At 29.5% G+C, this 24943-nt stretch overlaps 1 protein-coding gene across 1 annotated transcript; it reads right to left on the bottom strand.

The window, feature by feature from the left end:
- LOC119606415 (dual specificity protein phosphatase Mpk3) lies at window positions 1-24642 on the bottom strand. The gene is made up of 5 exons (XM_037959931.1): window positions 23701-24642; window positions 1969-2083; window positions 1716-1899; window positions 1505-1640; window positions 1-1441 (listed from the first exon to the last, which is right to left on the bottom strand). The coding sequence occupies exons 1-5, from the start codon at window positions 24185-24187 to the stop codon at window positions 966-968; spliced, it is 1398 nt and encodes a 465-aa protein (XP_037815859.1). The 5' UTR covers window positions 24188-24642; the 3' UTR covers window positions 1-965.
- Window positions 24643-24943: the final 301 nt, after the last annotated feature.

The following is a 24943-nucleotide window of genomic DNA, read 5'->3' as shown; positions in this document are numbered from 1 at the left end:
CTATTACAATGTTTTGTTGATATTTTTTTTTAAGCATAAATTACTCAATTTTTTTTTTTGTTTAATAATTTTTTTTAATAATATATTCAATTAGTTTTATATAATAATAATAATAAATGACTTAAATAAGGTTTTTGTGTTTTGGTATGTACGTTGTACATACATAAATTAATTAATTAATTAATTAATGGATTTTATATTTCTTACTTTCTTTTACATGTTTTCAAATATTTTATTTTTTTTTTTTTTTAGCAATATTTGTTTGTTTTAATATTTTAAATGTTAGAACTCTGTTTTTTGACTTAAAACTAATTTAATTTTTTTTATAACAATTCAACACACATAAAAATTCTATTTAAGATTTTATCTTAATTGTGTTTGAATAAATGTTGGAACTTAAAAACTAAAATACAATTTGTTTTCAATATTGATTTAGTGTTTTCTAACACCCCTCACCATATATATAAATGTTTAAGGAGAGGGGGGTGAGACACTAAGCAAAGTACAATATACAATTAATTCAAAACAATTTTTTTATTGTTAAAAAAATAGGAGTTTTAGCAGGAAGGAGGGAGACTTAAAATTTGTGCCTTTTCATTTAAAAAAAAAAGGACAAAAATTAGTTGTATTAAAAACAAGATGACAATGATGACAACGACGACGACGACGATGATGATAATAATGATAATGTAACAACAAGTAGGAAAAGGTTTTGTACGTCCATTTATTTAATCGTTTTGTGTTTGTGTTCTAAAGGATATTTAATTCCACCGGATGGCATTACTCTAACATCACTCTTCTTGCAATTTCTTATTGACTTCAACTACTGAAACAGCCTCGACTGTGGTAGTAGTTGAGGTAGACGAAGAGTTTGTTGAGGCAGGCGACATATTGTCGGCATTTAAGGTTTGCGGTGGCTCATTTAAATTCGGTGGCAGTACAAAACTCTTTCCTACAAGTTGATCTCATTTAAGTCCTGTATCCGATGACGGAGTCCATCGATCGAATTCAATACCGGAATCTGGTGAAATACCAGTAGCGGCTTTGGCCAATTGTGCTATATAACCACCGGATTGTATGCATTTACAATCGGTGTTTATGCAATTGCAAGAGAATTTTGATGATGCACAGGGACCCATGGATATATCGGTATTTGTTACAGAGACACCAACAACACCTCCTCCCCCGCCACCGCCACCACTGCCACTTTGATCCATTGCCTCATTGGTATTCAAACGCAATTGGCGTTCGAATGAATGTAATTGTTGCATAAAATGAAAATTGGGCGATACATCCGGTTTGCGATCGCGCACTAGAGTAAATGCATCATTGAGATTTAAAGCTCGGGTATGCATTAAGTAGGCCAACGTCACTGTTACAGAACGAGAGACACCAGCTAGGCAGTGAACCAGCACGGCCGAATTTTTAGAACGAGCTTCCTCTATAACAAAAAAAAAAACATAAATTAATTACATAATCTAAGTGATAAAATGCCAATACTAACCTATAAACTGTATGGCAGCTGGAAAATGCATGGCCAGATCTTGTGAATAATGATCGGTAATGGGTATTTGTAAATATTGTATACCGCCCGAAGCTTCGAAGACATTTGGAAGATCTTTAGTTACATTTAAAACATACTGGAAAAAGAAAAGAAATTTTCAATTTTAATAAATAACTTTTTTTAAGGATTTTAACAGTAACAAAAAACTCACCTTTATATTGTATTTTTGTAATGCCCTTGCATCACAACTGTGCATGGCATTGCCTAAAAATAGGCCAGGTATTATTTCTACGGGGGCCTCATTGCAATTGTGATGTGAAGTACCTTCACAATCTGATGACTCAGCTGAACTGCTGCAAGCTGAATCGGAATGTGGTGTTGAAATCCGCAGAGATCTGTGAGAGAATTGAAAGGCATGTTGATTGAATGGATTTTTTATTAGAATTTGTTTCTATTAAACTCACCTTAAACCCATTAATTGATCTGCCTGTGTACTACGACTAGATTCCATTTCTTTATTTTGTAAACTACCATCTTCACACCATTCGGGAAATGTTTGACGAAAACTGCAGAAACCATCTGAAAATTAAAAGAAAGAAAAGGATATTATTAACTAAAGTTTTTCTATGAATTGAAATCTAAGAGAGGTTATTGACTTCTTCATATACTTTTGGAACAGTCTAAACTAGTAGCAATTAAGGAGTCGAGGAGTTAGTTGAAGTAGGCGAAATATTGCTGAGTTAAATTCCTTGTCAGTACTATAGCCTTTTCTACAAATTGATCCCATTTAAGTCCTGCATCCATGATTAGTGAATTCATCTTGCTTTGACCTGTTATAGAGGCTTTATTTCCTTTATATATGTATATTATAATTGATCTTATGACTAATTTCGTTGTGGACTAAAGATCACTAGGATGATCATAAAGTAAATTAGAATGGATTATTTAGATAACAAGACTAGAAAATTGGGATAATATTCCCTTAAATACAATTTTTCAAAAACTATGATCTGATACTGCATTTATACAGATCGAAATCGGGATCCAGATCTCTTAGATGTTCATCAAAATTTAAACAGAAGTTAATGGAAATAACATGATCGGAATGCAAACAAGTTCCTCAAACATGGATTAAAATTTGCAACATTGATCAGAAATTCTAGCTTTAGTTCTCAAGAGGATTGGAAGTCTAATTAAAGGGAAAACATTGCGGATTAATATTGCCTGGAAAATGTATTAAAATGTCGATGTAATGATAATCAAAATAAACCACCTTTAGCGAATTTCGTGATTGTCCAAATATGCAAAATATCACAATTATATTTCGAAATAACTGTTAACCCTAACCTAATAGAATACTATACATCAGAGCTATTCCCTCTGTGCTATAAATTTCAATTTCTATTCAATTTCTAAAAGGTGACAAAGTCCATATATACAATATACTACTATTTGTAGTTTTTGCTTTTCTATATTTTGTTGTTGTTGTCCAAATTTGTTTACTGTAAAAGTTTCATATTTAGCGGATGTGAATGTTGCTGTTGTTGGTGTGTAGTTGAAGCTATTGTTGTTGGCTTTTCAATTGTAAATCATATGTCATTGTTGTTGGAATTGGTGATGGTGGTGGTGCTACTGTTGCTGACATCATATCATATTCATTCAAATAAATCTAAAACAAAAAAAACCGACCGACCGACAACTGACTACCGCTTTCGTTGCGATTTGTAATAAATTCAAACAACAAACATATTTAGATAATGCATTTTGTTTGTATGTATGTATTACAATGTGAAATATGATGCTGTTGCTGCTGCTGAGGCACTGCACTGTTTAGGTTGAAGATTCCATATTGTATAGTGTAACACATATTTAAACCTCTCTAACAAACATGCAGTCATACAAGTCAGCCAGTCATTCATTAAGTCAGTCACTCAGTCAAGTTACTAAGAAGAGTAATTTTTTTGTTTGTTTATTTTCAAAACAGCTATAAGTATTTTTAAATTCAAATAAATACTGGGTTTTTGTGTTTAACTAACAAAGCGTAGGAATGATATATTTCCTACTCTTACTCTTGTCTTTCCTTTCCTAATTTACTCTAACTGACTACTTCCCGGTGTCGCTCCTGGTATGCTGTTTCTTTTTGATATTGTTGTTATTTTTGTTTATATAACACATTACGTTTTTGTTCACTTTTTTTTTCTTGTTCTTCATTCATTCATGAGCTTTTTTACATGAATGATTTGAATTTTCACGACTGCTGCAGTTAGCAGCAGTACCACTGGCCCCCGGCAGAGCCGCATTTATTTAAAATATTTATAAGATATTATAGAAATTCCAAATGATACTACAAACCAACATTCAGATATACAAAACCAGTTCCACAATGTGATCAGTTTAATGGAGGAGAAAAACAAAAACATGAAAAAAAATCTGAATAAAATAATCATACGACAACGACATTCGATTAAATTATTCATGTTTAAAATACCTACTTGGCGGTATTGGATTGTATTTAGTCAGTCAGTGATTAAATATCAAAAAAAAAAAAAAAAAAATTCATTTAAAAATTGATAGTGTTGTAGTGGTTTTCTCATCAATATGAATTATTATAGATGTTGTAATAAATTAACTAGATTGATTTGTATAATTCGATTATATTTTTATAAACTTGTTGTCCTACGATATTCTTGAATTTTGAATTCTATTATATATTGTATGGATCAAATGAAACTGTAAGGTCGCTTTAAGACGAGAATCTTGGATTTTCATGCCTCTCATATTCTTTAGAACTGAAATAAAACTGAATTAGAACTGAACTAGAACTGAACTAGAACTGAACTAGAACTGAACTAGAACTGAACTAGAACTCAACTAGAACTGAACTAGAACTCAACTAGAACTGAACTAGAACTGAACTAGAACTGAACTAGAACTGAACTAGAACTGAACTAGAACTGAACTAGAACTGAACTAGAACTGAACTAGAACTGAACTAGAACTGAACTAGAACTGAACTAGAACTGAACTAGAACTGAACTAGAACTGAACTAGAACTGAACTAGAACTGAACTAGAACTGAACTAGAACTGAACTAGAACTGAACTAGAACTGAACTAGAACTGAACTAGAACTGAACTAGAACTGAACTAGAACTGAACTAGAACTGAACTAGAACTGAACTAGAACTGAACTAGAACTGAACTAGAACTGAACTAGAACTGAACTAGAACTGAACTAGAACTGAACTAGAACTGAACTAGAACTGAACTAGAACTGAACTAGAACTGAAGTAGAACTGAACTAGAACTGAACTAGAACTGAACTAGAACTGAACTAGAACTGAACCAGAACTGAACTAGAACTGAACTAGAACTGAACTAGAACTAAAGTAGAACTGAACTAGAACTGAACTAGAACCGAACTAGAACTGAACTAGAACTGAACCAGAACTGAACTAGAACTGAACTAGAACTGAACTAGAACTGAACCAGAACTGAACTAGAACTGAACTAGAACTGAACTAGAACTGAACTAGAACTGAACTAGAACTGAACTAGAACTGAACTAGAACTGAACTAGAACTGAACTAGAACTGAACTAGAACTGAACCAGAACTGAACTAGAACTTAACTAGAACTGAACTAGAACTGAACTAGAACTGAACTAGAACTAAAGTAGAACTGAACTAGAACTGAACTAGAACCGAACTAGAACTGAACTATAACTGAACTATAACTGAACCAGAACTGAACTAGAACTGAACTAGAACTGAACTAGAACTGAACTAGAACTGAACTAGAACTGAACTAGAACTGAACTAGAACTGAACTAGAACTGAACTAGAACTGAACTAGAACTGAACTAGAACTGAACTAGAACTGAACTAGAACTGAACTAGAACTGAACTAGAACTGAACTAGAACTGAACTAGAACTGAACTAGAACTGAACGAGAACTAAACTAGAACAGAACTAGAACTGAACTAGAACTGAACTAGAACTGAACTAGAACTGAACTAGAACTGAACTAGAACTGAACTAGAACTGAACTAGAACTGAACTAGAACTGAACTAGAACTGAACTAGAACTGAACTAGAACTGAACTAGAACTGAACTAGAACTGAACTAGAACTGAACTAGAACTGAACTAGAACTGAACTAGAACTGAACTAGAACTGAACTAGAACTGAACTAGAACTGAACTAGAACTGAACTAGAACTGAACTAGAACTGAACTAGAACTGAACTAGAACCGAACCAGAACTGAATCAGAACTGAACTAGAACAGAACTTGAACTGAACTGAACTGAACTAGAACTAAACTATATATAAAAAACTTTTCTCTGTTTATTGCTCTTTGGAACTAGTGTAGTAACTAGTCTAGCAAAACCTTATTATTAAAAATTTAAATTGTTGAAGTTGCCCTATTAGAATTCTCTTCAGTGTAATAATTCTAATTGCAAACATTAGTTTATGAATGAAATTGTTTTTCTAAACACCCGTAAAAGTATTAAAATCATACATAATAATTAGTTAATAACACTTAACAACAAAAACACATATTAATGTACAACGTTTCATAATAAATTAGTTAAATTAATGTGTGTACAACCTAAAAAAGAAGAAGAACAAAACCCATTTTCCATGAATGACTATAACTGCCATAACCATACATTCCCCCTAATCTTTGCAACAATCTCAAACACCAAACTTAAACAACAATAAACTAATAATAATGATATTAATAAAAATATATAAAAAATAAGAAATTGTTGTATAAGTTAATTATTTTAGAAAAATAACAAACGAAGAAGACAAACAAAATTGTTGAATGAAATTTTTCGTTATACTTGAGTTATTTTTCTTGTTTTCATACAAATTTTTCCTTACTACACCACCTCTCATGGTGGTGATGATGGCGGAAAAGGCGGAAATAATGAACTCAGAAAACAGTCAACCAGTAAGAAAACCAAGCCATGAAGAAAAAATACAATGAATATAAAAAAAATATCATAAGAAAAGGAAAAAAATCACGAAATATTATGGAATTGCATGAGTTGCTTTTAACCGCCTTTTTAAAATTCATTCATAAAAATTGGTTTACGTATATGAATAAATTTTTCTGGTCCGTGTTGTTGTTAATAGTAGTTGTATTTTGTTTAAGAAATGGAAAAAAATAATAATTTTATTATTTCACAGTTACTGGGAGAGAGAGGAAAACCAACAAAACTATAATTAGTTTAACTTGTTGAACAATAAAAAATTTATAACATGAGTAGGGGAGTTGTAATTTTATACATATTTTTGGCTTTTGACAGTTCTAGAGCTTGTCACTTGTCATAGTATTAGTTAAATTAGTTTATGAGTATTTAGTTAAACTAGCTTAATTAGTTTTTATTTAACAAAAGTTTAACTCATCTATGTTGCTGGTTGAAATAAAGTTTAAACTAGTAAATTTGTTTAATTGTAAACAGTTAAAAGTTTTAAGTTTAAACTATGTTTAAATTGATAACTCCGTTTAATAAAATTTAGTTTAAACCAGCAAGGGTTTAGACAGTCGATTTAAACAGAATTAAGCTCTACGATAGGCAAAAGACAACAATCAAACGATTCAGATTTGATTTCTGAATATTTTTAGTTATGGCTGCCAAAATTTAGTTGGTATAAACAAATTTTGCTTTTAGAGTTTTTATTAAAACTAAATTTAGTTGCGATAACATAAATTCGCTTTCCATCAAACAATTTTGCTTTAATTACTGAATTTTTCAATTGCTTCAAAAAAAAAAAAAATTTAGTTGCGTCAACAAAAAATTTTTCATTACTTTCACAAACTTTAAATCTCTAAAATTTGCAATTACAGTTGTTCTATTTAAAGACATTACATTACATTATTTTATTTTAATTTTTTCAAAATTCTTAGAAAAAAAATATTCATAATTAATTACCAAACCCCGCATAACACATTGATGACGTTATGTGGTTTGTGTTTTTTAATTAAAAACTAAATAACACAAAATAGAAAAAAATAAAAACATTGTAAAAAATCACATGTCTTTCAAACTGGGTTTTTGTTAACAACGTGCGGGCGTTTTTTAAATATTTATTCATTTATTATAATTTTTAAAAAAAGTTTTTTCTTTTTCATATTTAAATCAGTGTTTTTAGTTTTAATTTGCACATTTTTTTTGGTCAAGATGCGGCTGCTGCTGACGCCAATAACAATGATTGTTTGAACAAATTATTATTGTTATTTTTTTTATATTGTTTCAATTCATTGATGAGTTCACAAAACGACCTTCATAAATTTTGAAACAAAAGTTTTTATACAAAAAAAAAAAAAAATATGTAAACTGTATTTTTTTATTTTGCTCGCTCATTTATTGTTTTCTCTTAAACCGGATTTTGGCTGTTGTCGAAAAAGTTATTTGGAAAAAGTGTTGCTGAAAAAAAAACTACCAGCTTTCTCATATTGTTTGGTTTATTTTTAAAATTCTTTTGAAGTCAATCAAATAACAAACTTAATGACTTAATAACGTCATAAGTTAAATATATTTAAATTTCAGTATTTTTTCTCATCAATGAATAAAAGTACAGACCAGTTTGAAATAAACGTAAAAAAAAATTGTAAATGATATATGAATGCAGATTTTGAAGACAGGTTTTGAATTGAGTTTTTAAAAATTTGCATAATTTTTTCTATAATTCCTACAGTTTGGATTATAATTTAGTCTAGGACTGCAGTCAGGACCTTAGTCTACTGTTTCATCTATAATGTGGATTATAAGTACATACTATAGTATAGTTTGGACTATAATCTAGCCCATCGATTTGATTACACTCTTCTATGGTCTGGATTATACGATTGTCTATAGAGATTCAACTAACCTATAGTCTGGACTATAGTCTAGACTAAAGACTATGGACTAGACTAAAGTCTAATATATAGTCTGGACTATAGTCTAATCTATACTCCGGTTTATAGTCTGGACTAGGGTCTAGTCTATTGTCTGCACTACAGTCTTTACTATAGTCTAGTCTATAATCCGAACTATAGTCTATTGTCTGGATTCTATTCCAGTCTATAGTTTGAACTTCAGTCTAGTCTATAGTCTGACCATAGTCTGGACTATAGTCTAGTCTAACATGAGCTGAACTAGAATTGAACTAGAATTGAACTAGAACTGAACTAGAACTGAACTAGAACTGAACTAGAACTGAACTAGAACTGAACTAGAACTGAACTAGAACTGAACTAGAACAGAACTAGAACTGAACTAGAACTGAACTAGAACTGAACTAGAACTGAACTAGAACTGAACTAGAACTGAACTAGAACTGAACTAGAACTGAACTAGAACTGAACTAGAACTGAACTAGAACTGAACTAGAACTGAACTAGAACAGAACTGAACTAGAACTGAACTAGAACTGAACTAGAACTGAACTAGAATTGAACTAGAACTGAACTAGAACTGAACTAGAACTGAACTAGAACTGAACTAGAACTGAACTAGAACTGAACTAGAACTGAACTAGAACTGAACTAGAACTGAACTAGAACTGAACTAGAACTGAACTAGAACTGAACTAGAACTGAACTAGAACTGAACTAGAACTGAACTAGAACTGAACTAGAACTGAACTAGAACTGAACTAGAACTGAACTAGAACTGAACTAGAACTGAACTAGAACTGAACTAGAACTGAACTAGAACTGAACTAGAACTGAACTAGAACTGAACTAGAACTGAACTAGAACTGAACTAGTACTGAACTAGAACTGAACTAGAATTGAACTAGAACTGAACTTGAAATGAACTAGAATTGAACTAGTCTGGACTATAGTCTATATCGTATAGTATGGACTAAGGCATTGTCTACAGTCTGGACTATAGTCTAGTCACATAGTCTAAAATATAGCCTGAACTATAATATAAAATATAGTGTGGACTATAGTTTACAAATTATCTTAAATCTAGGAAATGTGAATGACTTCTTAAGGAATTTTATCAATTACTAAGTATATAACACATTATTGTGGTATTTTTCAATTTTGAATTGCACCACAAACTTTAGAGTTTTTTTATACCCTACACCACTTTAGTGGGGAGGGTATATTGGATTTGTGCTGATGTTTGTAACATACAAAAATATTCGTCCTAGACCCACCTTAAAGTATACCAATCGGCTTAGAATCGTTTTCTGAGTCGATTAAGCTATGTCCGTCCGTCCGTCTGGCTGGCTGGCTGGCTGTCCATGTAAACCTTGTGCGCAAGGTACAGGTCGCAATTTTCAAGATAATGGGATGAAATTTGGCACGCACGTTTTATTTGACCTAAGGACGAAGCCTATTGAAAATGGTTAAAATCGGTCCATTATTTCACCTAGCCCCCATACAACAGAACCCCCCGAAGAGGGCTTCTGAGCTCATAATTATGTTAAATATACAGATATATCGATAAAATACGGCACAACTAAGTTTTATAGAAGTCTTGATGACACTGCCAAATTTCATAAAGATCGGGCCACATTTGACCCTAGCTCCCATACAAAGTCCCCTTCAGAAAATTACTTGAATGTCCCAAATTAGCTTATAAACACAAATATCGCGATGAAATTCAGCACAATAAAATATTATGTCAATATAAATATATTCACAAAATTTTTTCGGGCTTGGTCCATATTTGCCCCTAGCCCCCATATAAAGCCTCTTTCAGAAAATTAGTTTTTCATCCATAAATTGCTTAAATGTATCGGAACAAGGGAATATTGAAGATAAATGCTTTATTATGAAAAATAAATCACATTTAATATTCATAACTGGTGTAGGGCATCATATGGTCGGCCACGCCCGACTATAATTTCTTACTTGTTTCTATATTATTGCTGTTAATATGCAAGGAATGCGTGACATTACAATTACATTACACATAAAACAGAATTCATTGAGAATTTATAACAACACTTTGTTATTGCTAGTCAATGAATCATTTTTGCAAATGAGTTATGAGGACTTTATTGGTGGTGGGTCTTTTTGTGGTAAACCCTCTGCTCCGTTTTGTAAATTGTTTGAATTGTATAAAAGTTTGTTAACATTTTGTGTGTGTGTGTGTCTATGAACAAAACACATTGTTTGTTTAGTTTATTTTTTGTTTTGCTAAAAACATATACATAATATTGTTGTGTATATATGAATTTTGTATTTGTTGAAAATTTCATTAATTTCATTGAAGATTTTTTGATTCCGTTTTCATACTTTTGTACTTGTATTGTATTTGGGTACATTCATCGTTTTATATTTTCATTGAATAGAAACGTATACGTATAAACGTTATTAGTAATTGTGTATATATTTGAAGTGAAAACAACAAAAATTTTATATAAACATTGCTCATACGTTTTAAAATATAACGGCAGAAGAAAAACATTGTATGCAACACCACCACACACACGACTATTTATAGTTTTTCTTTCATACAAATCGTGGTGTGTTGCAAACCAAACCAACAAAAAAAAGTATTAAGATGAAGCAGTAAAAAAATTATGACTCATTTTTTTTTGTTCTAATGAATTAGTAGATGCACTTGTTTTGTAATAGCAGGGAGTTAGTTGCTTTGTGGGAAGTTCCCTAATGCATACAAAAACTCTATATAACAAATATTTTGATGTAAATTTACCAAGACTCCATATTTCTTAGTGGAGTAAATTGCAACTTTTTAACATTCCTTCTTTCTCTTAATTGTTTTTTCACGTTTTAATATAAAACTTTTTTACTATTTAAAGATTTTTCTCAAAAATTTTGTTACCCTCTAGTTGTCTACACATTTCTGGGAAATGTTTTTTCTTATGTAAATATTAATTAATCAAATACACATCTCCATTTTACATTTTGATTGATGGTTGAGTAATTGACATTTTTGTTGTGTTGCGCAAATGTTCTAACAAAAAAAAAAAAAAGCAATCAAGCAACAACACTTAGAGAATCCTGGTAATGGTGTGTGAGCAGAGAAATTGCTTTAAAACCTAATATATGAAAAAATTGAGGTTAGAAGTTATTTAACAGAAATTTTCTTTTAACATTCTGAAGGTTTAACATTATTGTCTGTCTGTCAGCCAGAAATCCTAAGAAAATCTCTGTGTGTATGAATGAGGCAATATTGCAACAGATCACGAAATTCTGAATTTATTAGCGAGGGGAAGTTTAAAATAATGTTTGTTTAAATTATGAAATGTAAACAAAAGGGATTTATTTGTTTTTCTTCTGTTCTTTTTTTGGATTTTCATTAAAATTTGTTTTGCGCGCTACCACATTGCTGCTGTTTCAGTTCTTCCTGCTTAAAAAAAAAGAAAATAAACAAATTTTTTTTATATTTATTTATGTTGAGCAACGAAACAAAAAAAAATCAAGATGGAAAAAATAGCTCGTAAAAAATGTATTAATTAAAATGAACTTTGTTTAATGTATAATAACATTAAATTTACATATGGAGGGGAAGACCATTCCACACGTGCTATTAGTCTTAAAATCCATAAAATTTCACAAAATCCAAAAAAGAGGAACCAGCCCAGGAAAACTAGTTTAGATTTTCGAAGTTTTTCAATATTTTGAGTCTAAGTTTAGATTTTCGAAAAATCGAACTTAATATCGAAAATTTTTATTTATTTATTAATGTTATTGAAAACTTAAATTTTTCTTAATTTTACGACTAATTTAAAATTTTCGAAATTTCGAATTTAATTTCAAACTTGTAAAAATTTATAAAATATTTTCGAATTCAACTTTTTATTACAAAAAAACTACATTATTATGAGTTTTTATTAATTTTAAGCCTAATTTTCGAATTTCGAAAATTCGAACTTAAATTCGAAATCTTTAAAAAATTTCCAATTTAAATCAGTTTCAATACAAAACTATCACTAAATTTTAAAAATTTCATAATTTTTGGAAAAATTACGGTTATTTGAAAATTCGAACATAATTTCGAAATTTCATAAAAATCATAAAAAATGTCTAAAATTTAACATTATTTCACTTTAATTAAAGAAATATAACTAGATTACAATTATTTCTTAATTTTGAGCCTAATTTACAAATTTCGAAAATTCGAACTTAAATTCAAAATTTTAAAAAATATCGAAAAAAATCGAAATTTTGAATTAAAATCATTTTCAATATTGAACTATCACTAAATTATACAAATTTCCTAATTTTTGGCAATATTACTATTCGAAAAATTCGAACATAATTTCGAAATTTCATAATAATCCAAAAAATGTTTTAAAAATCACTGATAAATCTATTTTCATTGATTTTATTTAAAAATCTAAGATTTTCCTCAATTTTAAGCCTAATTTTAGATATTCGAAATTTCGAACTTAATAATTTTCAAATTTCGAAAATTCGAACTTAAATTCGAAATTTTTAAAAATGTCTAAAAAATCTAAATTTTTAATTTCAATCATTTTTAATGTTAAACTATCACTAAATTATAAAAATTTCCTAAATTTTGCCAATAATATTGATATTCGAAAATTCGAACAAAATTTCGAAATTTCATAAAAATCCTAAAAATTTCTTAAAAATTACTGATAAATCTATTTTCATTGAATATATTTAAAAATCTAAGATTTTCCTTCATTTTATGCCTAATTTTAGATTTTCGAAAATTCGAACATGAATTTGAAATTTAAAAAAATTCTCAAATTCAAATTTAACCCAGCTGTAATATTAATGTGATCACAAAAATATAAAAATTTCATAACTATTGGCAAAATTATTGATATTCGAAAATTCGAACATAATTTCGAAATTTCATAAAAATACTAAAAATTTCTATAAATTATAATTTATTACGATAATATGAAAATAATTAAGTTTTTCTTAATTAATTTTAGAATTTCGAAAATTCGAACTTAATTTCGAAATTTTCAAAAATTAATAAGAATCAATAAAATTTACATTTAAACGGTTTTATGATAAAATATTAAACAGAATACTGGACGTAAACCAATTTATTGCCCATACAGAAATTTAAAACCAATATTTAGTTAGCAACCAGTAATAGGTCATGTAACTGCTTTAAATTTGTTTAAGCTCTAACATTTATAGAGGGTTTTGAAAGCTATAATGTTTAATGTTTTTTTATTGTTACAAATAGTTCTCTTACGTTTTTTCTAATTATGCTAAAAAGTTTATTAATTTTTAATTATGAGTATTTTTTTTAATATTTTTTAAGTGGGTTTATTAAGTTTTGTTTAAAAATATTTTCAATTTTTTTTTCTGTGAGAGGAGGGTATCAACGCTTTAAGGCGGACTAATTTGCATAAAAAAAGAAATAAACCTCAAGCATGTATACAATGTAGCTGCCATTCAAGCAACGTGCTAAGAATATTGAACAAAAATATTTCTAAAATAACAAATACAATACAAATTATATTTATTAAAAAAAGAAGAACAACAATCAAACAAAATAAAAATAAACTTTATACTATTTATTTGAAAGGGCTGCGTAAAATTCGTGGAATTGTTATTTTTCACCATTTAGTTTTCTTTTATTTTATACAGGAAGCTTAGAAAAAGACAAGATTACTAATAATAAACAATAATAAGAATTGTTTAGTAAACAAACAAAAAAAAAAAAATATCATAATTCTAGTAATTTTATAAGATACACACAAACGTACGGACAGACAGACGTTCCCTGTAAATTATAAGTAGAAATTCCTTTAAATTCTTATTTTTATTTATGTTTAAAGTTTATATGCAGAGTTATAATAAAAAGACACCCACTATTGTAATAATAATAATATTATTTTACAAAAAAAAAAATAAGCCAAGAAATGATAAAGCTACAAAATAAAAAAAGTTCATATTGTAATTCTTCACAGTCATTTAATTTATTCTATACGTCCGCTTTTTAACTAAGCTTTAAAGTGTTGTTGCGTTTATGTCTGTCTGTCCCTTTGTGTGTGTCCGTCTGTCCAGTTGTCTCTTGTATATTATTGTTCATAGATTGGGGTCTGTTATAGTATTCATGCTTCTTTCATTTGACCGTTGAACAAAAACGACCGGAAATCGCCAACAACACCGTTTATTGTTGCAATTTTTTTTTTTTAAATTTTTTTTTTGTTATTGTTGTTTATTTTTGATTTTTTTTCAAATTTCTATAGTTTGTAGTATTCCAAGTTGTTTCATGTGCGTTAACATGATGATGCATGCCTGCCTTTAGTAGTTTTTTTTTTGTTTAACGCTCATATATTTAATTTATTTACTTTTAAAGTGTTAAAAAAAATCAGTATTTTTCAAGCATTCATTTCATTTGTGTTTTTTTTGTGTGTGGGTTGGGTTCAACTAGAATTTTATTGAGTAGAATTAAATTAAAAGTTATAATACCCTATAAACAATTAGGTAGACAGACAGACAGTTTGTAGTTTTATTTCAAATGTTGCCAACAGAAAGTTAATTGGTAATGTGAGAGAGTGTAGCCAACTTTGTGCTTAATTTGGCATTTCCTTTTTTTTTTTGTTTTTTTGAAATAGAACAAAAGAATAGACACTATGGAACTGAAGCATTTTGTTTTTAAATATTTAATATTATTAACTTTAATTGCAAGTTTTATATAAAAATTTTTCTTTAAAATGTTAACGTTAAAAACTTAATTGTAAAACTGAGTGAGAGTAGCCAACTTTATGCTAAATTTGGTAATCCCTTTCTTTTTTGAAAAAGAACTTTGGAATTGTGTACTTATTGACTTATTTAAATTCCTCGCCAAGTACAAGGGGGACCATACACTATAGGTATACATCTGCCAACATTTTCAGACTTAATTAGTCTATAAATCAAAATTTGTCATAAAAATTCGTCAATTTATTAAAATTATTTTGAAAGTATTTTAAAAACTATTTCATATTTAAACACTAAAGAAGGGTAGAAAGGGGACCATAGGCCATAGGGAGACAACAGTCAAATATAAAAACTTTAAGTGACATTCTACAAGATTTGACTTAAAATTTCATAAACTTATTGTTATAAACTTCGTTGCCAATTCGACCATAGACCATACATATAGAAGGGGGACCACAGACCATAAGGAAACATCAGTCAATATTTCCCATTAATCAAGATTTGACACAAATTTCATAAACTTATTGTTTTAAAAACCAATAGTTTTTGAAATTGGAAAAAATATGCTGGTCCAACAACATTGCCCCAGAATTTATTCTGTTACATATAGAAGGGGGATCATAGACCATAAGGTTACATCAGCCAATATTTCCCATTAATCAAGATTTGACTTAAAATTTCATTAATTTATTGTTATAAAAACCAATAGTTTTAGAAATTGGGAAAAAACTATGCTGGTCCCACTTCGTTGCCAATTTGCCCCATAATTTATTCTGTATTACAAAAAAAAATATCAAAATTTATTTTTTGCAAATGTGTGGTGTGCCAACAATTTATTAAAATATATATATTTTTTTCTATTTTACAAATAATAATTCAATTTTGTGTTTAAATGAGTTTATTTTGTTTTTCAAGTTACAAAAGAAAATAAAAATCATAGTGTTGGCGTTGCCATATTAGGTTTTAAAACAAAAAAGTTGTTAATTTATTTCAACTATTTAACGTTTTTTTCTGAAATCTGCTCTATTCAGGCAATACAATTTAAATTTGAAGTAAAAGAACAACTCTATACTCAGTGATTTAAAGCATTAGTAATAGTACTACTATGTTGGTCTGGATCAAATTTGGTGCTAATTATAAACGTTTTAGGAACAACGTTTTAGGAAAAATTTACATATAACCAGTTACCATGATGTCTCATTTTTGTGATTTAGGATGCAAATACTTTTTTGAATGTAACTGCCTTTGGGGTACTGTATACATAGTACTAAAAAAACTTAGTGTGGGTTTTTTTAATTTGTTGTTTTGGCGGTGGTTTATTATGTTTGTTTTCAGGTTAACCACATTTAGCCGTCAGTGGTAATAATAATGTGACTGATTAAACAAATTTAAAAGTTTATAAACATTTTTAACTCTAAAGCTGGTAAATATATAAAAAGAATTAAAAAAAAAACAACATAAAAAAGTTAAAGAGAAAATAAACTAAATTTTCCTTTTAGTTTAGGCTTTCTCTTACCTATAAGTGAATATAAAAAAATAAATACAAAATATAATTTATATAAAACAACAGCATGTTGCTTTAACCAAAAAAAGATGACATGAACTAAATCCAATGCAAGAAAAATACAACAAAAACAACAGCAATATAAACTATAAAATATAGTTGAACACAACAATAAACTTAAAAGGCATTGAGAAAGAGGCCAGCAGCAGCAACAACTTAAGAAAAATCAGTTAAATTCTGAAAATGTGAAAAAAATAAAGCTAATGAAAAGATATGAACTGAAAATTCCTAAGCAACGCCATTGTCGTACATTCTTTATAACTATAAAAGGGAAGGAGAGAAATAAAAAAAACAACATTCAAGAAAAAAAAAACCCAGAAACATACGACATAAAGAAAAGTGATAACAACAACAATAAGAAAAAGAGAAGTAGAAGAAAAAGACGTGAAGAAGAAGATATAAAAAGCAACACTGCAGAGTTTTCAAAACATTGGCATCAGGGATGTACAAAGTGACTCTTTTTTCAGGATCAATATAGGACTTTCAATTTCAACGATCCTACACAAAAACGATCCTGATAAAAACTATTATTTCTTGATCTCAATAAATATTTCACAGAACAGTGAAATAAGGATAGATATCAACAAAGGTTCCAGAACTTCCATATTAAAGAAAATAATTCTTGTTCTCAATAAATAATTCATAGATCTTTTCCTCCAAGAGCTTCCAGAGAAATTACAATCCAAGAATCAACTATCTTATTAGCCGATCAATGATGGATTCGAATAGAAGATTACGGAATTAGAATAATGTTATTCCCATATAAAAACACCACCAGGATCAACGAGAGACGCCAATAAATATTCAGGAAACTATATAATTTAATCATATATGAAGTCAATTACTTTATGTTCTCAATAAATAATTCATAGATTATGGCCGGGAAGTGTATAATGTTGAAAGTGCTCAAAAAACCATTTTGAAGTGTTTAGTGTCAAAATTATAAAGTAAGTGACATATTGTTTCGAGGTGCTGTGTTTTGAATTTAACTGGTACTAAAAATTCATTTAAATTCCTATAAAGACAATCAATCTCATGTTCTCAATAAAGTTAACACTAAAATACTGAACCAATTTAACTGAAACCAATGATAAATAGTGCTACTAACAAGTATCAACTTCGAATGTCTACTACCCAACTCTGGCATACATAAGTAGTATGTATTTGTATGTTGTTGTTTAGCTGCATGTTTGAGGAGGATGGTTTGGTGGAGGTGGTTAGTGGTGCAAGTTGTTTAAAGAAAGAAAGAATGTAAAGCAAAACCCAGTCTCTACAGTAAAAGAATGTATGAATATGTTTGATAAAACAACAAACAACGACCTGTTGATGCGTAAATATATCAAGCACACACAAAATAACAGTAACAACAAAAACAACAGCAACAAATCCACACACACACGTAAACAAAAACACTTTTTACGAGTAGTGCAACAAGGCGAAAAGCTTCCCAAAATGAAAAATAAAAAACTGCATTCAATAAATATCCGCATGTGCCGGCGTATTAAACTGCTGCTCATCACATTGAGCAGGCAGGCAGGCAGGCAGCAGAAAATGTTAAACGCACTTGAAAAACTTTACAACTCATACTTATAAGAGAGATCTGCAAGATTTCCATCGACAATGCTTGATGATGACGTTTGTTGTCGAATGCCATTGAAACTACTGGACCGCCGGCCGGACGGACCTTTATCATCATAACTAACCAGGCATCCGTCGTTTGGTTTAGTTGGTTGGATGGTTGTTTGCTTGCTGTGCTTTGGTTTGCTTGATTTTTTTATTTAGACCTACTATAACTAAAAACTAAGCGGTTATTGACACTAAATACTACTTAAGTGAGAAGTAGAAAAGGAAATTGATGAATATGAGGGAGATGAGAATGAGAATTCGAAAGGGTTTTTTTATTTGGATTGTGCAGTCAGTATGACCTGTGTGATTGGATGGCTGCTGGTGCAGGCAGGCAAGCAGACAAGCAAGCCGGCAAGGCAAGGCTGTTTAGTAGCTTAATGAACACAACAATTTTTGATGTATAGATGCTGTTTACAGTTTGGTTGGAACTTGTAGATGAAATGATTTCTCTTCCAAATGATTAACGCATGTTTTGTGTTCGAATAGGAAGTTGGAACATGTCCGGATTTTTTTGAAAAATATATTGAATATTTGTCTCAGAGTTCTTTGTGATGAACTTGAACGGTTTGAACTAAATTTTAGCCTTAACCGGAACTAGCCAAACTGAATGAAAAATGTCTTTAAAGTTTGACTTGAGGCTTTTAAATAATTTGATGCCCAGGATTACCGGAAAATTAATCGATTTAGCCAATCTGAAAGATAAATATCTTTTAAGTTTGACTTGCGACTTAGCACAATCTGAAACCAAAGGAATTGCTGACCGATCGATAGCAGCTTCAAGGTTTTCGGAATATACAAAATGTTAAAACCCCCCTGACATATCCCTCATATTTGATCTTTTGGGATACTGCAAAGACATTCTGAATTCTCATCTTGTGATTTAAACTAAACCCTTCAGCAACTATATTTTTCCACCCAACTGCAGCTGAAACCATTAAAAATAAACTTATTTCTGTATCATTAAAAAATTATTAATAAAAACACAGAAAAACATAAAAATTCTACACACACAGACAGATGGAGGCAATTTATGGAAACTCTACTCGGGGAAAAAAACGTCAATAACCCAATATGCATAAAACAAACTCGCACCATAAAGAGTATGTATTTAAATTAATTTAATTTTTGAAGCAGCATTTACAAACATGCAGGCATGTTTGTGCATGCACATCTACACAGACACAAACAATTTAAACTTTACAAATTAGAAATTATAACAATTTACAGAACGGAAGTTACTCGTATAATTGTAATAAAATTCTATTTACAACAGCAGCTAGCCAGCCACTCTGTTATTATTACTTATTTCAATATATGGATGCACATACCAGGTCCAATAACAGAACAGCAGCAGACGGGCAGATTGGACGAGCGGACAGAAACGTATGAACCACAAAGTAAAATGCACTAAACTAAATGACTGACTGACAATCATATGTGTGTACGAATGAATTGCAAAATGCATGAAAGATGTGAATGAGTAATAATATCATCCTCTTCATCAGCTTCATCATCATCTTTATTTAAATTGTGGTTGCATTTTATTAATTAAAGTAGTCCCAGAATGCACAGAAAAAAAAACATAATAAATAAAGGAACACATTATAAACATATAAAAAAAAAAACACAACAAAAAATATGGAAAATAAACTGGTTGCCTGCTGCATGTATTGGATGATGTTCTTCTGGTCTCGAGTCTGGCCTGGTCTGGCATACAAATATGCTTTAATTTGTTGTTGTTATTATTATTTTAAAATGTGAAATGCGTAAAAACAGTGTATATTGTTGTTTTTGTTGCTGTAGTTTAAAACAAATAAGAAATTAAATGAAAAATAGCTCATATAATGAAATGACATGTAAATTAATAGCATCTGGTTGATTTTAATTTAAATACTACTCGGCTCGGTTTTTTTATTTCGTTTGCATATTAATTTATTTGTTTAGGCAAATAAAATTATTTTTTTTTTTTTTTTTGTTTTAGAAGTAAGGGGAAGGGTTGATTTTATTAAAGAAAAATGTTTGATGTTTGTGAAAAAATATTACTCAAGTGCAAGTTTTCAAAATAAATACAAGTGAAACTGGGATTATAAACCTGCTCAACATTAAACCATATAACAGCAATTAGTTTTTGCTCTCAATAAATAATTCAGAGATTACAACAAAAGTGTTCAATATTGTTCTAGGTTCCCTTTAATCATAAGTTCATACAAAGGTTAATTTATGAAAGTACTTATAATCAAATTGTCTATAGAACTATTATCAACCTGTCTTTCTGTTAGACCTAAATTTCACACAGAAAAAATAACATACAATTTCCATTTCCTGATGTATATACGAATTTATTCTATATGTACTAATATAGGTACTCTGTTCATACCTATATTTGCACTAAAATATCAATAGATGTTTTATTTCTACACCCAGACATATGTAGAACTAACTCCTGCCCCTCTTCCTTAACAAAGTTGGGGGAAATGAATACGAGAATGTGTCATTTTTTCCAGAGTCAGTATTTCTTTCTTTCATTATTTTTTTGTTGTTTGCCTTAATCATTACATTTCAATATGAATGAATTGATATACGAGTACCACAACAACACAAAACGACGACTAACTACAACAACTTTATCTACGAAGTGAAACAGAACAAAAAAAAAAACAGATACAAAAACGAAAAATTAACTGTGTTATGAATGACAGTGAATTGTAGTCATTTGCTACTAAAAAAAATTGTATGGAACACAGGGTTACGCTATCTCTATAGCACGCTTCCCCTTTTTGTGTTTGGACATTCCTTTCTCTCTCTTGCCGTTCCCGTACCCCAAAAGTTAAACCTTTTTAGCTGTAAGTTTCAAAATTATAGGGAACAAAAGAAGATTGTTATATAGGTACATATATTTTATCTGTAACAAAATAAAAACTGACTTTCTAAAGCCCATTAATTTATTTTTTACGAGTATTTTATACAATATTTTTTTTCCATTGATAAAGTTAGATATTTTTGTGTTCTGTTTCTTGTTTTTACGATTTTGCAAATTAAAAATAAATATAAACAATTTGTGTATTTTTTAATGATTGCAGAAAGATAAGATACGCAAATAGTTTTAACTAAACAGTTAGGCCCAGATATTTTGAAATATATAATTGTTTATAAAGGGAAAATGTATTTGGGGACAGAGAGTATTTAAATTGGTATGGCAAAGAAAGAAAGTTTAGTTAATTGTTGGACTTGGTTCTATGTGACATTCCCATTGCTATTATTACACAATTTTAAATTGAACAATGAATAAAATAAATTAAACATTTTGAAATCTAGTCTATAGTCTAGTATATAGTCTAGTCTATAGTTTAGTCTATAGTCTAGTCTAAAGTATAGTATATAGTCTAGTCTATAGTCTAGTCTATAGTCTAGTTTATAATCTAGTCTATAGTATAGTCTATAGTGTAGTCTATAGTCTAGTCTATAGTCTAGTCTATAGTCTAGTCTATAGTCTAGTATATAGTCTAGTCTATAGTCTAGTATATAGTCTAGTCTATAGTTTAATCTATAGTCTAGTCTATAGTCTAGCCTATAGTCTAGTCTATAGTCTAGCCTATAGTCTAGTATATAGTCTAGTCTATAGTCTAGTATATAGTCTAGTCTATAGTTTAGTCTATAGTCTAGTCTAAAGTATAGTATATAGTCTAGTCTATAGTCTAGTCTATAGTCTAGTTTATAATCTAGTCTATAGTATAGTCTATAGTGTAGTCTATAGTCTAGTCTATAGTCTAGTCTATAGTCTAGTCTATAGTCTAGTATATAGTCTAGTATATAGTCTAGTCTATAGTCTAGTATATAGTCTAGTCTATAGTTTAATCTATAGTCTAGTCTATAGTCTAGCCTATAGTCTAGTCTATAGTCTAGCCTATAGTCTAGTCTATAGTCTAGTCTATAGTCTAGTCTATAGTCTAGTCTATAGTCTAGTCTATAGCCTAGTCTATAGTCAGTCTATAGTCTAGTCTATAGTCAGTCTATAGTCTAGTCTATAGTCTAGTCTATAGTCTAGTCTATAGTCTAGTCTATAGTCTAGTCTATAGCCTAGTCTATAGTCTAGTCTATAGTCTAGTCTATAGCCTAGTCTATAGTCTAGTCTATAGTCTAGTCTAGTCTAGTCTATAGTCTAGTCTGTAGTCTAGTCTATAGTCTAGTCTATTATGAAGTCCTATCTATAGTCTAGCCTGTAGTCTATAGTTCAATCTATAGTTAAGTCTTTAGTTTAGTCTATAGTCTAGTCTGCATTATAGTGTATATTCCATTCAATAGCCTAATCTGTAATACTGTTTATGGTCTAGTCTGTACCCTAGGCAATTGTGCTCTTGTCGAGTATCCAGTCTACGGTTTGTAGTCTCTTCTAGTCTAACTTATAGTCTGCTCTAGTCTATAGTCAAGGCTATAGTATAGTCTATTTATATAGTCTAGTTTATAGTTCAGTCTATAGTCTAGTTTATTATCTTGTCTGTACTCTATGGTCTATAGTTCAATCTGTAGTTAAGTGTATAGGTTAGTCTAGTCTGTAGTCTAGTGTATATTCTAGTCAATAGTCTAGTCTGCAGTACAGTCTAGTCTATACCCTCGACTATAGTATCCGTCTGGTGAATTATGCTCTGGTCGAGTATACTGTATGTTCTACTCTGGGTTGTAGTCTATGGTTAGGATTAAGGAAAACTTATTAAAGAGATCAAGTATAAAGTGTACATGTCACTAAATGACCACCAGCTACTATTTAAGTATTTCACTAGCTAACGGTTCCCTATGGATAGTAAAATGTCTTGCAAGTGGTTTGATAAGTAAACAGTAATATTTTCAATGCTTTTAGGAAAACTTAATTGCTTCGATTCGACCGACTTCTTAACAAATTTCCAATAAGAATCTTTGTTTTACTTTCCCTATTAAAAAATACTGCGTATAAAAATTGTTTGTTTAACTTAATAATACCACAAATCTGTTTCGTTAATATTTAAACGTTTAATGTAATTTGTAACAACAAAGTAAAAAATGTTGTTGTTGCCTTTTTGAATTATAAAAAAAAAGTTAAAAATTGTGTAAATATTAAAAGTAAACAAACACCACCAGCCATAAATGTTAAATGAAAATTCTTTAATACTCTTGTTATACTTTTTTTTATAATACCACTTTTTGTTGTAAAGCAATTTATTATAAAACGATTTTATTCTTTACAAATTCATGAAAAAAAACTAAAAAAGAAAAGTATTAAAAAATAAACATTTAGGGCTATAGGTGGAATTAAGATAAGAAGTCAATAACCTTAATAAAATAAAAAAACTTTTAAACAGATTATTTTCTGATTATAAAAGTGACCCAATTTAGTAAAGAAAAACTTACCTTGTAGAGCCACAACACGACAACCATCTTGTTTCAAACGTTTATGTAAAACATTAATGGTGGAATCAGGACTACCCAAAGCAGAGCCCAAAACATCCAGGGAGGAGGATTGTTGTGAAGACAGTAATAAGGAAGGAGCAGAGGAAGTATCATTATTAGCTGTAGCCAAACCTCCGCCACCACCGCCCACCTCATTATACAATACAAACAAACTGACTTTATAGCCATTTTGTATGCGTTCCTTAAGATCGGGCGATTTGATGGTGGATAAAAGATCAATTTTTCCCGCCGCCAAACGTCTCAGCATAATGCTGGGTATGGAGAAATTAACAGCAGAACGTATATGGCACTCGCTAAATTCATTGGAGCTGCGACAATCTAATATTATTAAATCTTTGGCATCGCGCAACGAAGAGGAACCGGAAACGGTACGCAATTCCGATTGCAACCATTCTTTGCTTATAAATTCATATTCCGTTTCAGGCATTTTGTTTATGTTTTTGTTTTGTTTACTTCTTTTCTTTTATTCACTTAACTGTATTGTTTATGTAAGCCCACTGTGACAATAGGAAGATAATTTTGCTCAATTCTTTTTTTTTTCTTTGAGTGTAAATTTGTTGTTCTATTAGTTTTATTATATATTTTTGTTGTTTTTTTTTCAGATTCAAGTTTATTTTAGCACATTATTGTTATCTTACGAAATTCATCAACCATTTGTCATTTTCTAATTTCTAAACAAAATACAAAAAAATTATCTACTGAGAGAGCACAACAAATGATTTGCCTCTGACGACAACAAACATTTTATTTTATTTTTTTTCTGTATAAATTTTATTTAAGTTTTGTATTTTGTTGTAATTGTATTTAGCGCATTTCATTAAATATTTATTTATTATTTTGCATTAATTTTCTCAAAAATTTGTTAAATTTTGCATTTTTTTGTTGTTTTTATTTTGTACAATTCTTTCTTTTTATTTTCTACACTTTAGTTGTTTTTTGTTGTTGTTCTCAACTTGACATTACTCATGGCTTTTTTGTTTTTTCTTTTTAACAAAAGTGTACCCTACACTTTTTGGTTTTGTTTTTTTATAAATTTTTAAATATTTTACTAATATTTTTAGTAGTTTAAAACTTTTTAAACAATTTTCATTTGTTTATTACACAATTTTTTGTTGAAGTTTTATTTATTGAAACAAAATTTTTGTTACAGGTTCTTTTTTTATTATTTTTCTTTTATTATTTT

The sequence above is a fragment of the Lucilia sericata genome, unplaced genomic scaffold (assembly GCF_015586225.1).
Source record: "Lucilia sericata isolate MDLA Ls3-8-SP2 unplaced genomic scaffold, ASM1558622v1 Contig000017F_arrow, whole genome shotgun sequence".
Taxonomy (NCBI): Eukaryota; Metazoa; Arthropoda; class Insecta; order Diptera; family Calliphoridae; genus Lucilia; species Lucilia sericata.
This window is presented reverse-complemented; position numbering and strand designations above follow the sequence as displayed.